The sequence below is a fragment of the Arachis stenosperma genome, chromosome 8 (assembly GCF_014773155.1).
Source record: "Arachis stenosperma cultivar V10309 chromosome 8, arast.V10309.gnm1.PFL2, whole genome shotgun sequence".
NCBI lineage: Eukaryota > Viridiplantae > Streptophyta > Magnoliopsida > Fabales > Fabaceae > Arachis > Arachis stenosperma.
This window is the reverse complement of record NC_080384.1, coordinates 374,840-390,060: the sequence shown is the minus strand read 5'-3', so window position 1 is coordinate 390,060 and position 15,221 is coordinate 374,840. Positions and strand designations below refer to the sequence as shown.

At 33.0% G+C, this 15,221-nt stretch overlaps 2 protein-coding genes across 8 annotated transcripts; both read right to left on the bottom strand.

Moving 5' to 3' along the window:
- Positions 1-3,465: 3,465 nt before the first annotated feature.
- Positions 3,466-5,967, bottom strand: LOC130944389 (uncharacterized). The gene is made up of 5 exons (XM_057872699.1): positions 5,921-5,967; positions 5,522-5,672; positions 4,070-4,173; positions 3,773-3,915; positions 3,466-3,612 (listed from the first exon to the last, which is right to left on the bottom strand). Exons 1-5 carry the CDS (start codon positions 5,965-5,967, stop codon positions 3,551-3,553), a joined length of 507 nt encoding a protein of 168 aa, XP_057728682.1. The 3' UTR covers positions 3,466-3,550.
- On the bottom strand, positions 5,083-14,717 carry LOC130943863 (multiple C2 domain and transmembrane region protein 7-like). Of its 7 annotated transcripts, none has more exons than XM_057871920.1 (10): positions 14,643-14,717; positions 14,092-14,317; positions 13,527-13,731; positions 13,049-13,322; positions 11,766-12,779; positions 11,369-11,494; positions 7,058-7,904; positions 6,893-6,935; positions 6,750-6,801; positions 5,083-6,297 (listed from the first exon to the last, which is right to left on the bottom strand). In XM_057871920.1, the coding sequence occupies exons 7-10, from the start codon at positions 7,858-7,860 to the stop codon at positions 6,017-6,019; spliced, it is 1,179 nt and encodes a 392-aa protein (XP_057727903.1). In that variant the 5' UTR covers positions 7,861-7,904; positions 11,369-11,494; positions 11,766-12,779; positions 13,049-13,322; positions 13,527-13,731; positions 14,092-14,317; positions 14,643-14,717; the 3' UTR covers positions 5,083-6,016. The 7 variants fall into 7 exon arrangements, with proteins under 7 accessions (XP_057727903.1, XP_057727904.1, XP_057727900.1 ...); XM_057871921.1 differs by lacking the exon at positions 14,643-14,717 and having other exon boundaries at positions 13,049-13,102; positions 13,249-13,322; positions 14,092-14,620; XM_057871917.1 differs by lacking the exon at positions 14,643-14,717 and having other exon boundaries at positions 14,092-14,620.
- Between the last annotated feature and the right edge of the window lie 504 nt (positions 14,718-15,221).

Sequence of the window (15,221 nt, the reverse complement as noted above, 5' to 3'; positions counted from 1 at the left end):
TAACTCTTCATTGACCTTGGTCTCAGAGCCAGCTACTTTACCACTTCTCAATTGAATAACATTGCAGTCTTCTCCTGGGTTCACCACTGTATTACCTTGAAATGTACTTGCAGACATCTCAAGTATTTGCTTGCTCAGTTGGCCTACTAGCACCTCTAAATTTCTAATGGAGGCTCTGGTTTCCTGCATAAATTGTGCTTCCGTACTTGCCATTTGTCCACTTATCACGGAGATAGCCTTGCATTCTTCTCTTGGATTTAGAATTGTGTTACTAGGAAGGCTATTAGTGGTCCTCTGATCGATTTCATTAACTCTGGTGGCTATTTGACCCATTTGAATCTCCATGTTTTTTATGGATGCTCTGGTTTCCTGTCTAAAACCTGTCAATATTGCTTCCAAATCATTGTTCTGCTGAAAACTGCCCTGAGAACTATTGTTGAAGTTCTAAGGTCTCTGAGGTTGATCCCTCCATCCAAAATTTGGGTGATTCTTCCACCCCGGATTGTATGTCTTAGAATATGGATCATTGTTGGGATTCCTAGGACCACTCCCCATGTAATTCACCTGTTCAGAAGAGGGTTGAGCATAATCATAATTATCATTTTGCACAAAATTATCTGTCATGTCATAAGAGACCTCTTGAGGTAGATTTTGGGTGTTGATAGCTGAGACTTGCATGCCACGCAGCTGTTGAGTAAGTAGACTCATTTGCTGAGACATAAGCTTGTTTTGAGCAATAAGAGCATTAAGAGTTTCTACTTCCATGACACCTTTCTTCTGAGGAGCCTCAGAGTTCACAGGATTCCTATTAGATAAGTATAAGTATTGGTTGCTAGCAACTAATTCAATAAGCTCAATAGTCTCCTCCGGTGTCTTCTTCTTATGCAATGAACCTCCTGCAGAATTGTCTAAGCACATCTTGGACATTTCACCCAAGCCTTCATAAAAGATATCTAGTTGAGTCCATTTGGAGAACATGTCCGGAGGGCATTGCCTAGTCAGTAGCTTGTATCTCTCCCAAGCTTCATAAAGAGTTTCACCTTCCATTTGCTTGAAGGTCTGAACCGCCACCCTAAGCTTAGTCAGCTTCTTTGGTGGAAAAAATTTAGTCAAAAACTCAATAACCACCTTGTTCCAAGTATCCAAACTCTCCTTGGGTTGGGAATCTAGCCATAGCTTTGCTCCATCCCTCAGAGCAAACGAAAAGAGCATTAGTTTGTACACATCTGGGTTCACTCTGTTTGTCTTCACAGTATCACAAATTTGCAGAAAACTTGAAATGAATTGATATGGGTCTTCGTGGGGAAGACCATGATACTGGCAGTTTTGTTGTACCAGGGTGACCAGTTGTGGCTTCAACTCGAAGTTGTTTGCAGCTATAGGAGGTACCACAATGCTTTTTTCATAAAGATCTATAGTAGGAGTAGAATAAGAGCCAAGGACTCCCATTTGTTGCTCATTCGCATTAGGATTTGCCACATTGGCATTATCAGCATTGTTAGCATCCATAGTGGATTCTGCAGCCTTGTAAAGTCTTGCCTGTTGTAAACGTCGCCTGAAAGTTCTTTCAGGTTCAGGATCAAAGTCTAAGAGATGTTCTTTGTTTTTGTTCCTGCGCATAAACAAACAGAAAATAAGAAAGAATGGGAATCTCTACGTCAGAGTGCAGAGAATTCCCAGTGAAGTAACCTGTGTAAAGAGATAAAAATATTGAATAAAATAAATAAATAAATAGATAATATCAAACTTAATTTCAGAAATTAAGAAAAAATATTGGTCCTATTTATTTATAAATTTTTTTATTATTATTTTATATTTTTATTATTTATTTATTTATTTATTTATTTTTTTTTTTTTATAAAAAAGAGAAAAAAATGAAAAAAAGGGGAGGGAGGTACGAACAAAGACCAAGCAAAGAAGAAAAGAAAAAAAAATTTTGTATATTTTTTTATTTTTTATTTTTTTATTTATTTTTTTTAACTAAATAATGAAAGAAAAGAAAAAAAGAAACGATCAGGGGAGGGGGGAAAGAAACTAAACGAAAAGGGAAAGAGACGTACAGTTTTTTTAAAAAAAAAAAAGAAAAAAAATTAAAAAGAAGTAAAAGGAAACAGGAAACGAAAGTGAGAAAAAAAACGGAAGAAAGGAAAAAAAATAAATAGCGAATTTTTTTTTTTGAAAATATATTTTTTTTAAATAGATTTTAATAAAATTAAAAATAAAACGCCTAATCTAAGCAATCAAACAACTGATAGTTGTTAATCACAGTTAATTCCCGGTAACGGCGCTAAAAACTTGGTGTGATGTTTTACAACCCACACTTACTAACCGGCAAGTGCACCGGGTCGTAGGGTCGTACCAAGTAATACCTTACGTGAGTAAGGGTCGATCCCACGAGAATTGATGGATTAAGGAACAATAGTATTTGATTGGATTAGTTAGGCAAACAGAAAAGAGTATTTGGATGTTCAATCGTACAGAAACTAAAATAGTAAAATAAATGGCTTGGGAATAAAATATGGAGAAAATAGTTAAGGCTTTAGAATTATCTATTTTTCTGGATTAACTGGATTAACTTTTCTTACTAACTATTTTAATTATGTAGGATTTAATTTATGGCAAACTATATGTGACTAGACCCTAATTCCTCAGACCTTCCTAGTCTCCTCTAAAATTCATTAACTGCCAATTTCTTGGTCAATTAATTCCAATTAGAGGGTGATAATCAAATTTCAGTTTATATGCCAAAAAAACTCTAATTACCCAAAAATAAAAAGATTATATGTCACGTATCCCGTTAAATCCAGATAATTAAAATTTAAGAGAATATGTTTTCAAGCTGTTGTTCAAGTATAGAGCTTTTCCAAGTTATACAAAAACTCAAATAGAAAGAGGGTCATACTTCCGTTCCACCCAAATTCATAAGATAAAGAACGAAAATAATTCTTAAATATAAATCCAAAACATAAATTAAAATAGAAAAAGTAAGAAAATCAATCCATTACAAATAGACAGAGCTCCTAACCTTAACAATGGAGGATTAGTTGCTCATGGTTCAGGGTAGAAAATAAGGATTGTAAATTAATCTGTGTGTCTCTCTGTCTAAATGTACAGAGTTCCTATTTATTACTAATCCTAATTAATTTAAAATCTAATATCTAAAATTAAGATAATATCTTTTCCTAAAAGATAAGATTTGAATTTAAATCAGAATTAACTAACTATCATCAAGTCTTCAATTGATGGATGGGGACCACTTGATTCCTTCACTCTGATCCACGCCTAACTTAGGCTTGGTAGCATGAATTGGAGTTTAGTTGAGTGAAGCTGCCCCTAATTTGGGCTTTAGTGCGCCTAACTTGAGATGGGCCGGACCAATCTCGCGTATTGTTGTTGTGTTTTGCGCCTAATTTGGAAAATCTCAAGTTAGGTGCAGCCTTGGCCGCGATTTCGGAGAAAAAGTATGGACTATTATATATCGTTGGAAAGCTCTGGAAGTTAGCTTTCCAAAGCCACTGAAATCATGTCCATTGGACCTCTGTAGCTCGAGTTATTCAGGTTTGAGTACAGAGAGGTCAGGGTTGACAGCATCATTCGCCTTCATCTCTTCTTCTGCAAAAACTCCATCAAATCCAGCTGAATGCTACTTAAAATAAATAAAATTGCACAAAACTAAAAATAGCATCCATAGTGACTAAAATATAATTAATTCTTAATTAAACTCAACAAATTAGATGCAAATTCACTAGGAAAAGATAGACAAGATGCTCACGCATCAATAAGCCAGCTTCATGATTTCCTTTTTTCCAACCATTCCGCATTGCATCAGAATCAGATTCTTCAAAACTTGCAATGATGTCTGTGGCGAAATCATTATCCACAGTGGATCGTCGCAAACGAATGTAATACCTTCTGCTGTATGAGAAATTTCTCCATTAGGATATATAATCATGTAAACGTTTTCCGAAGCCATACAAATAGCAAACCAATCCTAAGACCCAAAAATTTTTAACAAAGAAACAAGGAGATGAGGTTCAGAGGAATTTTTGAGAGTAGGAGAAGAGTGTACATAATGGTTCCGTCGGGAATGATTCGAGAGCGTTTATATAGGCAAATTTCGGTCCCAATTCGTGGGCGGTACACAAGAAGTGCACCACCTCGTGTCCGCCGCCCCTGATGTCTCCATTTCGTGGATGGCAGCTACAAATTGGGGGCTCCTCCATTTCGTGTCCGACGCAGCTGAAATGGGGTTGCAGCTTTTTCCTCCGTTTCGCGGGCGCCATGGTTGACATGAAGGGTAACTCCATTTCGTGGGCGATGCCCTTGAATTGGTGATACGTATTTCAAAAAATATTTCAACGCATGCGTATTTCTGGAAATGAAGTTTCTCATATATTTATTTATATAAAAAAGCCCATTGATACATATGGATTAGCTCAATATTATTGGCTAGTCCAATTTGAGTTAATTGAAACTTTAAAATTTTGACTGAACAAATCAAATATCTCTTCAAATAGTCTTACATTATCTTTCTAGCTTTAATTTATCTGCAGCTTTCTATATAAATAAATTGAGAGAATCTCAACATGACTGGTTCAAAATTTTTTTAGGACAAAAAATGAGTTAGTAAAAAAATGTAGGTAAAATATTTGTTATTGGCCACACAGTTAATCTCAAGGAAAAAATTTGATTAAACATAACAAATACGTTAATTAATATCTTTTCTCATGTTCAACCATTGTAGTACTGGTAGAACAATTTAATATTTTTGGATATAAATTGTGATAGGGTGAAAAGATTTATTGATCTAAATTTAAAACACTTCACAAAATTAGCAAATACTAAATTATTATTAAATGAATATTTGAGGAGAAAAATTTACTTTTTAAATCCTCAAACTAGAAATGGTCTTCTAAAAACTTCAGCAAAATCTAAGTAAATTTTATAAATATTTTGTTTTAATTCAAAATAAAGCATTTTCTTATAAGTATTTAATTTTTATAACATTTAAAATTCTTGAGGTAATAAACTCCATTTATGATAAAATTATAATAAAATCACTCACTAATAAAACCACTCTCACTTATAGAATAGAATTGCGACTTTTATATAAAAAAATCTTGTCAAGGGTGCCAAAAACAAAATAATTGACACCGCATCACAGAACATATTGATTAAAACAATTTTTGGCACCAATTTTTCTCATCTCCAACTTAAATTACAAATATCAGAAGCAAAACAACTAATTGAAAAATCACAATTCAAATAACAGCATCAGAGTTTTCAAATAACAGCATCAGAGTTTTCCTTCACAACTCAGATTCCTCCACAGCTTAAGACTGAGATGAACCAGCTTCTCGGGATGTACCAGCTTGAGATGTACCCTGGGATGTACCAGCTTCCTGGGATGAATAATGATACCAAATACACTCAAAATATGGATAAATAATTATCATAACTGCTCTAAATAATAAATTAAAATACAAGATACACTCCTCAAAATATGGATAAATGATCATACCTGCTCTTCTATCTTAGAAACATCAATAGGAATTACTCCATGTGTCAATATATCAGTAGATATTGTGTTCCCTTCTAAATCCTTGTGTGTAATTGGCTCACGGATAATGTTTCCATAGCCATTCTTTCCCCATACTGTTCCCCAAGAATGGCTATGGAAACATCATCCGTGAGCCAATTACACACGAGGATTTAGAAGGGAACACAATATCTACTGATATATTGACACATGGAGTAATTCCTATTGATGTTTCTAAGATAGAAGAGTAGGTATGATCATTTATCCATATTTTGAGGAGTGTATCTTGTATTTTAATTTATTATTTAGAGCAGTTATAATTATTATTTATCCATATTTTGAGTGTATTTGGTATCATTATTCATCCCAGGAAGCTGGTACATCCCAGGGTACATCTCAGGCTGGTACATCCCGGGAAGCTGGTTCATCTCAGTCTTAAGCTGTGGAGGAATTTGAGTTGTGAAGGAAAAAGAATGGCTATGAAAACATCATCCGTGAACCAATTACACACCCATATTTAATCACCCATCTTAAAACTTCAATAGGTCTTGCTGAAAAACAACCACGTGGACCCACTGCACCAACTCCCATTTCTTCCAGGCATGTGCCGTCTTTCCCGAGTTGTTCTGCTTGATCATCCGTCAAATAATTATCCAACAAATCCTGTGGTGAAACAGTAATATTTTCACCACTGGGTTTGTCAATTATATTGTACCGACTTTCAATAGCAGCAGCTACCACTATAGCCCAGCAGCACACTAAATTTAAAAGTTAATAGTTAATAAGTAATTTTATATATATATACTTTTTAACCATACTAAAATAAATAAAATTCTAAAAAATAATATCATTATTATAAAACTTAAGAAAATCCAATATAGAAAATCCAATGCAGAATTTCAGCCATGTTTCTCTTTTGAATCAATGACAGCAAAATAACAAGTAAAACAGATTGGATTTATAACTCAATCTCAGCAGATTTAATTCATATCAATCTCAGCAAAAATCATTCTCAGCATAATTAATAAATTAAACTTAAAAAAGTTCATTTTATAATTCCATCTCAACAGAATTAATTCAACATCAACCGACTGAATTCAAATAAAACTTAAGAAAATTAATATCTCAAAACTCAGCAGAATCATCAATAATATATCAAATGTCTATTCAGAACAAAACGAAGAAGAAAACAATATAATACAATTCTTACGGCAATCCTTTTGATTCCTCATCTTTTCTGAAGCTTCCTTCCAATTATTGATCTGTAGTATGTTATTGAGAATAAAATTAATATCTCTCTCAAAATATCATTAAGAGGAAAAAACAATAATAATATCAGAAAAAAACTTTTACATCATTATTCATGACAGTTTTCTTTCTTTTGGGAGCCATAGTCCTGAAATAGCAATTGAGATTAAAAATTAATTTGATTTTCGGTTTTTTTGGTTCGGTTGATCGGTTTAGTTCGGTCCGGATCGGCTTTGAACACCCCTCCTCACAACTCCTACAAAAAGGTACCTCATTGGTTCAACAAGGTCATAGGTGCTGGGGCGCATGTTCCCACGTATAACTCTCCCACCAACAACTTGGCCCCCTCCAAGATAAGGGCTTGTCTCTTTCAATGCATAATCAAAAGGAGATGAACCTGCATACACGAATTTCGAAGGAGGCGGCATTCCAGATTTCATCTCATGTATCATATAGTTTGAACTCGGCTTGGCAGCTGCTGAAGAAGAAGATTGATGCTGTTTTTCTTCATTTGGTTTGGCAACTGTATGAAATGTGTGCCTTGAGTCATTTTTCTTTCGAGAAAACACATTCAGTATTGAACTTGTGAATGATGGTGTTTGATCTTGAACAGTGTGTTGATCTGTATTAGTAACTGGTTCTAAATCAGGAAGAGGACTTGAGGACTTAATTGAAGGGTCATCAGTAACAAATACTTTCAAGCCAAGCTCTCCTTTTACGCGGGAAAAAACAACTTTCTTTTCCAAAGGGTAGTGAAGAACAGCAGCATCTGCATACGGGACAAATGATGTTGCAGTGAGGTGGACCTTGCCAAGGAACACTTTGGAACCGGTGGATTTGTTATAGTGGTAGATGCAGGCGGCAAGAGTGAGGTTTGGCAATCTGCTTGGATCAGTAATGTTGAAGTAGAATTTCTCATTCCAAACTGGACTCAGATCTTTATCCTTAGTGGTTGTTCGAAATTCCTGACCATCAAAGTGAAGTTCCACAAAGGAACTACATGAACCTTGGCCATCTTTTGGCATAAGGTCATGAGCACCTGTAACCTCCACCCCAAGCTTGAGATTGCTCATCTCCAATTAGCAGCTTCCACTAAAATTATGACAACCTTATATACCTAAAAATGAAATAAACAGATGAGGTTGAAAAGTCTATAGTCTCATATATAAATTTATAACCCTAATATTACATATATATGTATTTGCACAACATTCTCAACTATCTGCCACTAGCAATGTGTTTAATGAGTAATGAAATAGCAAGCATCCATAGCAACTGTAAGACTTTGATTGTTCTAGTTGGCTTAAGGAATCGGATTAATGTATAGCTAGCTAAGGGGCAGAAGAATTCACAATTATCATTCAGGGGAAGCAAACAATTGTTTAAGTTAGAGTATCAATATCAATTTCTTTTTACACTTCCAATGGATAAAACAAGTCCTTGAATAACAAGAGGTTTTGCTTCAAATATGTAGATATAAACTAAAATCTTGCTAAAAGCATAAGAATTCATGTGAGTGAATGAGTGTAAGTATTTTGCCAGTGTGAAGTAAAGCTATATAAGTCAACAATTATGATTCAGTTGGTTCCTACCTACCTATCATAGACAAAAGGGCAGCATGAAAGGGACCCAGAACATAAAAATAAAGGAGGTTGATATTATCAGAGAGAGAAAGAGAGTAATTCGTAAAGTTCAAGCAAGAAAGAGGTAGACTCCAAAAGCATCAAACCTTAACCTACCAGTCCCACAAATTTGTCCTTTTCCCTTCATGAACAAAAAAAAGGCAATACAAGAATCAAAAGGGAACATACTGGATACTTTCAACTCTACAAACAGATGATAAAAGTATTCCCTAAATTCTGCTAAAAAAGAACACTTAATCATAGTAGAGGCTGATGTATACCAACATTATTTTTTTTGTGAAAGTCACCATCTCAGTATCCCCAAGGGTCACTATTCTATGTTATTCTAGGATCTGAGTTCCAAAGGTTCATATTATTGTTAGTACTCCCAGCTGATCTAGTTATACAAAACTTTTTCCAAAATTTATACATAAAAAAATAGATAATAAGCTAGCAGAAGCCTTTTCCTTTGATAAACTTCACCTAAAAGTTCCCATACAAAAAAAGAGAGAATTTATTTGCTCATTTATGAGAAGCCCAGAAGGAAAACAGTATCTGCATGGCCAAAATTCCAATGAAAATAGCAGATTTGAGTAAAAAAGTTTAAGCTTATAACTTTTAAGACACAGAAAGGTTTTATCAAAACTTGAATAAAACCCAAAACAGAATATCAGAAAAACAAACCACATACCCAGATAAGAAAATCATACAAAGGTTGCAAATAGACCAAAATCAAAGATGACGAACAAGAAAATGGTGATTCTGGAAACGTACCTGAGCTTTTGATTAAGCTGAAGAAGAACAGAACAAAATGGCAAAAATATTTTTTCTTTTTTTTCCTTCTCTTTTTCTTTTGGAGCTTGAAGGTTTAGTAACAGCAGAAAGAGGGTTATAACTTATAATTTATAAATAACAAAGGAGAGAGAGAGAATGAAGAAAAAGATGAATAAGAATTGGCTTTCTGGGAAAGTAGAGAGTCAGAGAAAGGAAAGTTATTGGAAAGGAGTCAAGCACTTGACATGAGACATTTGCCATGGCAACACACAAATATGTGTGCATTTTTTCTGTGTACTTTTTTTTTTTCCTTTTAAGTTTCACTAATTTTTTTATGTTATCTTATTATTATATATAATACACCCAAAAATATTATATTATATTATATTATATTATATTATATTATATATAGTTCTAAAAGAAAGATGATAATTATAACTTCTAAATTTGATACTATTTTCCTACTCTTGTCTGATATTTTTTAAATTATCATTTATTTTTTACTATTTTATTTTCTATAATGATAGGAGTATTTTTTATTATAACAATAATTTAGAAATACCATATAGAGAAAGTAGCATTTTATCATTTTATTTTATCACAAAATAATTCTTAATGTTATTATTATTTATCTAATAGGATTATTATCATCTAAATTTTAATCGAATGAGAATTTTACGAAGAGAGTAAGTATCATACCTAGCATATGAAGCAGTATGTGGTGATATTATTATTATGATTATGATAAATTAATCTGATTAAAAATAAGATAACTTAGGAAAAAAGGGGAAAAAAAATAGTGTGTGGGGTGTGTGACGAGGATGTATGATGTATTGGATTTGTCCGGTAGTTGTAACAGGGAAATGCGGCAGCAAGCATTATGATTTATGAGAAAAACTCTGAACAACACACAACACATGTTATTGGATGCCTGTGCCCCACAGGCCCACACCCCACCTTTCTACTACAACTTTGTTTTTACAATTTTCTCTATTTTCTCTTGAATTTTCAGAACCTAGATTTTAATTTTACTAGTGCATCGACCCGTGCGTTGCACGGGATGGCACAAAAATAATAATAAAATATTAGATATATTATATATATATGTTAATTAAAACTTAAAGATAACTTAAATAATAAAAACTATTAACTAATATATATAATAATTAATTTTTATAATACATAAATTATTTTTTATAATAATTTAATTTATGTAATTTCATAAACTAATAAAAATAAAAAATACTAAGATTTTATGTTTTCTTTAAACATATCTTATATTATTCTCAATTAAGTTGTTCTTGCTTTAAACTCCAAACATTTAGTTTCAAAATTTATATAACTTGAACTTTATTATTAAATACAAAAAAAATAAATTTTATAGTAATGTAAATTATCTATTCATTTTTTAAATTTTTAATATTTAAACATATCTTATATTATTATATTATTCTCAGTTAAGTTGTTCTTGCTTTAAACTCCAAACATTTAGTTTCAAAATTTATATAACTTGAACTCTATTATTAAATACAAAAAAAATAAATTTTATAGTAATATAAATTATCTATTCATTTTTTAAATTTTTAATAATGAAATGATCAATCTGTATATCAAAAATATATTAGAAAAATAAGTCTTCCAACTATTATTTAAGGTGTAGTATTCAAATGAATTAAGCAAAGAAAAATCCAACATCTCCGACCATTTTATCTCTAAAATTATTAACATTTAAGTGTCTCGTTTTGTTTGACATGATGTCATTTTCTTTATTATTCGACATCATGTTATTTTCTTTATTAAATCACGTTCTTGTAGCATCCAACTCATGTCATTTTTCTTATTAAATCATGTTCTCGTAGCATCACAACAAATAGATGCTGAAATATATGTCTAAGGCTAATTAGAATTCCAATTAGAAAAGATGGCTTTCAACCTGTTGTTTCTTAATTCAAACACATAAAAACACAAAGAATTAGACTTTACCTCAAGGTATTGTTCTTATGAAAGCAGTTCACACACAAATCATCTATACTTACTGAAAATTAACGTAAACTCAACTGAGCGATCATAATTAATACAATGCTACCTACCTAACACATATATGAGACCAAGAAGTCAACCATGTCTTAAAACTCAAAAAATTAAATTTCCGTTGAAAATAACAGATTGGCAAAAGATATCCTACCGATATATCTGACTCCAACAGAGTTTCAGTACTATGAGCATCCCAAAAGTTTCCCATTAATATGGAACAGGTTCCCACGAATACACCTCCAACGTTATTAAGTGAAACTGGAAGGGTATGCGCGATCTGTAGGAGAACAAAATTTGACCAAATGAAGAACAAATTTAAAAGAGGAAAAACTGATCAGCTACACACTAATTTTAAATTAGTTGTACATCACAAACACAACCTTGAGAAACTTTTCTCTAACAGATTTTTTTGTTTTTTCTTTTTTTGCATTACTTGATGATCTTCATTACAGATTGACATGAGTACCTCATTAGAAGGAAGGTGATAATGAAATTTGAGTTTGTGATTTATATAAGAACATATAAATCATGTTTACCAACAACCGTACCTCATAAAGAAAACGGGCTACATCACACTTAAAAGAAACATGCTAATAGATTGCCCAATGCCCACAGCAAATAATCGTTTCATTTGAAATCTACAACAGCAAGAAAACTCTAACAGTAAACTGAAAACCTAAAAGAAATATGGTTGAATAAAATACCTGCCCAATGATTCTCCCAAATAATAGCACACACCAAGTCTAGAAAGAAGAACATAATCATATATTATGTGAATAGTTTCCTCCCTATTTTATATTATATTGTAACAATATTAATTCAAAATATGATGGACCCAATAGTAAGCACAGAAAGAAGAACATAATCATATAGTAAAGTTAACGTATATGTGGAATTTTCAAAGTTTTCTAAGGTACAAATTGCCCTAAAGCTAATTAGTTCCTTCACCTAAGAGGAAGGAGAACCTGGAACCAACTCAAATTTATATTAAACATGACATCAACGACAACAAAATCGCTCTTATACTTGATAGAGGCTAGTAGTGACATGTACTAATTCAGTATTGACGGGTTAACATAAACATAGAATTAACAAAGTTTCCTTTGAAAGCAACAAAGCTGAAATGGGTCGCAGAAAAAAGAATTTTGACCCAATTTTAGAAGAGAAAAGACCCAAAAAATCGAGAATTGAAACTCACTAACGTTGGGCAGCCTGTTGCAAAATGCCCACAGATGCCTATGGTTGTAGCATCTGCCGCTGGCACAAATGCCGCCGCGGAACCTGCCTCTGCATCCGCCTCCTCCCTGGTTGCTTACCTTGACCCATTCCACAATGTGCTTTAGCATGCAGGACTGTCATCACATCCTCCCCCTTATTCACCACTGTGATAAACTCCACGGCGACCAGTCAGAGCCATGCTGCCTTAGACTCCTCCACCACCATGGCCGCTGTCGCCACCGCTTCAACCTTTGTAACCTTTACCACCACCGCGACGACTTCGCTGAAGGTTGGAGCCATCGGGTACAGTGACATCAACTGCCTTCAAACTCTATAATCTCCACCTTCAGGGGAGATTAGGAACAAAAAGAAATTGGAAAATAGTATCAGTGAACCGAGAAACGGACTGAAGAGGAAGAGGAAATGACCCAAAAATCGAGAATTGAAACTACCTCCCTTGAAGAGTGAAGAACATAGCCAAACTTGAGAGGAAGGAGGAGGGATAAGGTAATAATAAGCAGTAGAATAATAATAAGGAAAAGCAAAGAACAAATTTAAGCAATTGAACAAAAAGAGAACTAATAAAGACACAATAGAGTGGGTGGATGCAAACCTTCCACAATAGCTACACAGGAAGAACTTCTTTTGCCTTAGTTCCTAAATTACTCTGAAAATACAAAAGCCAGGACTTCAAATACTAAAGGAAAAATGAATAATTCATGCTGCATTACTTTGAAATCTGATTTAGTTTTGTATATTGGATGTAAATTGAATATAAGAGGGAAAGAGGTTAATGAAATTTAAGCAAAATACAAATAGAATCCCGGCAACAACAATGAGGTTCTGGATTTTTTGCATTAACAGCTCCACACCAGACAAAGACGCCTCTGCACAACAACAATAACATTTCAAATCTTACCGAGATTAGAACATATAAATCAGATCAAATAATAAAGAACACACTTAACTTCATCATAGAAGGTACAGTTTATATAAAAAATAATATTAAAGGAAACAAAGAGGAGTATGAGTAGGGATAAATTTAGAAATCTTATATATACTTTCATTTGAAGAAGACCACTACTACTTACATAAGCACTTAAGCAGAGTATACAGAATCATCGCACCAAGACCGTTGCTGGCCGCTTCCGGCGCTGCAACTGTGACTTATCTTCCATGGCATCTATCGCCATCGAAATCATCTCAGCCGCACCAAATTGCATGCCCATTGTTGTCGACTCCAGTATGCATCTCTCGCTCCTCCATGTCGTGTCTCTACTTCTTTCCTCTGCTTCCCTGCAACAAAATCGTGCCATAATACCATCAAGAACTCTCCGCTTGACAAAGAGAAAAAAAAATAAAAGAAAAAAAAGTGATGCAGAGAGATATATAGATCTAGGAGAGAAAGACATGAGAGAAGATAGAGAAAGAAAGATGGTTATAGTAAGAAGAAAATCGAAAGTTGATTATCCGAGAGATGGATTGAATGCTTGATAAGGTTGTGCATATTTAAAATTCAAATTTCAATTTCAAATTACATGCAGATTTAATCGGAATTAAAATTTGAAAAAATTGTAAAAGGACGTAGATAGAAAGATAAACAGGGGAAATAACCTAGATAGAAAGATAAAGAAAAATATAAAAATGTCATATTACTGTTGTGCTCTCTTTCATAGCGTCACTGCATGTGTTCTATGTGGCGGTACTTTCCATCGATTTGCTTTCTTCCGCCGCTGCCTCCTCCGTATCCATCATCACATCATGGATGACCATCACAAACTCCACCGCCATATTATGATCCACAACCATAGCGGTTGCAACCTCATCCACCGCCGTAACTCTTCCTTGGTGCGTACATGAACTCTATAATCTCCACCTCCAACTTAAATTAAGAAGATTATACAAAAACAGAATCAGTGAACTGAGGACAAAAAAAAAGAAGAGGAACTGAAGGTGAAAAAGATGAAGGAGAAGAATCGAAGAAGAGGAGGAAGAGATAAAACTGAAAACAAAGAATGGATAGAATTCCCTTTTTTTTTAATTTTGATTTTGAATTCAAAATTCGAATTTTGAAATTTCAGGTTGTGTACATGTAAAGCAAACGGAAAAAAGAGGATAAAAAATTCAGACACAATGTTCAGAAGAGTAGTGAAAATGTGGAATGAGGATGGTTTGATAATGGGGTGTTATTGTAATAAAGATCATACATTAAAAATTTGAAAAAAATCTGGAGCAAGCCACGTTGAATTTCCACTAACGCATAAACCTTCTTTTAAAGGATTGTTATAGAATTTCTTTTTATGAATTTAATTCAATTCTTTCTGCACATTATTTATCTATTTTTTTTTTTTTTGCTTCTTTTCTTATATTATTAACTATTATATTACAGCCTGGCCCACTTTAGTTTCATGTTTTAAATAAATAAATAAGTAAAAAATAATATAGGACAAATTATTTTTGTTGTTTCTGCCCATTCTTCCAACCGTAACTTTCTCTTTTCACTTCAGTTTTTTACTAAGACATAAAAGAGGGTTTAAATACTAGTACATATAATACATTTTGGAGAGTACTTTCATAAAAACACTAAAATATCATTTTTTGTTAAAATATTTACATATATTATGATATTATTAGACATTTTTATTAAATTGGTTAATAATTTAATTTTTAATAAATCATAATAAAATCGATTTATTATAATAACAAATAATAAATTTAATTGTCCGCATTGTAATTATTAGACCTAATTTAATCTGATGGATTTACATAATTTAAATCGAATCATG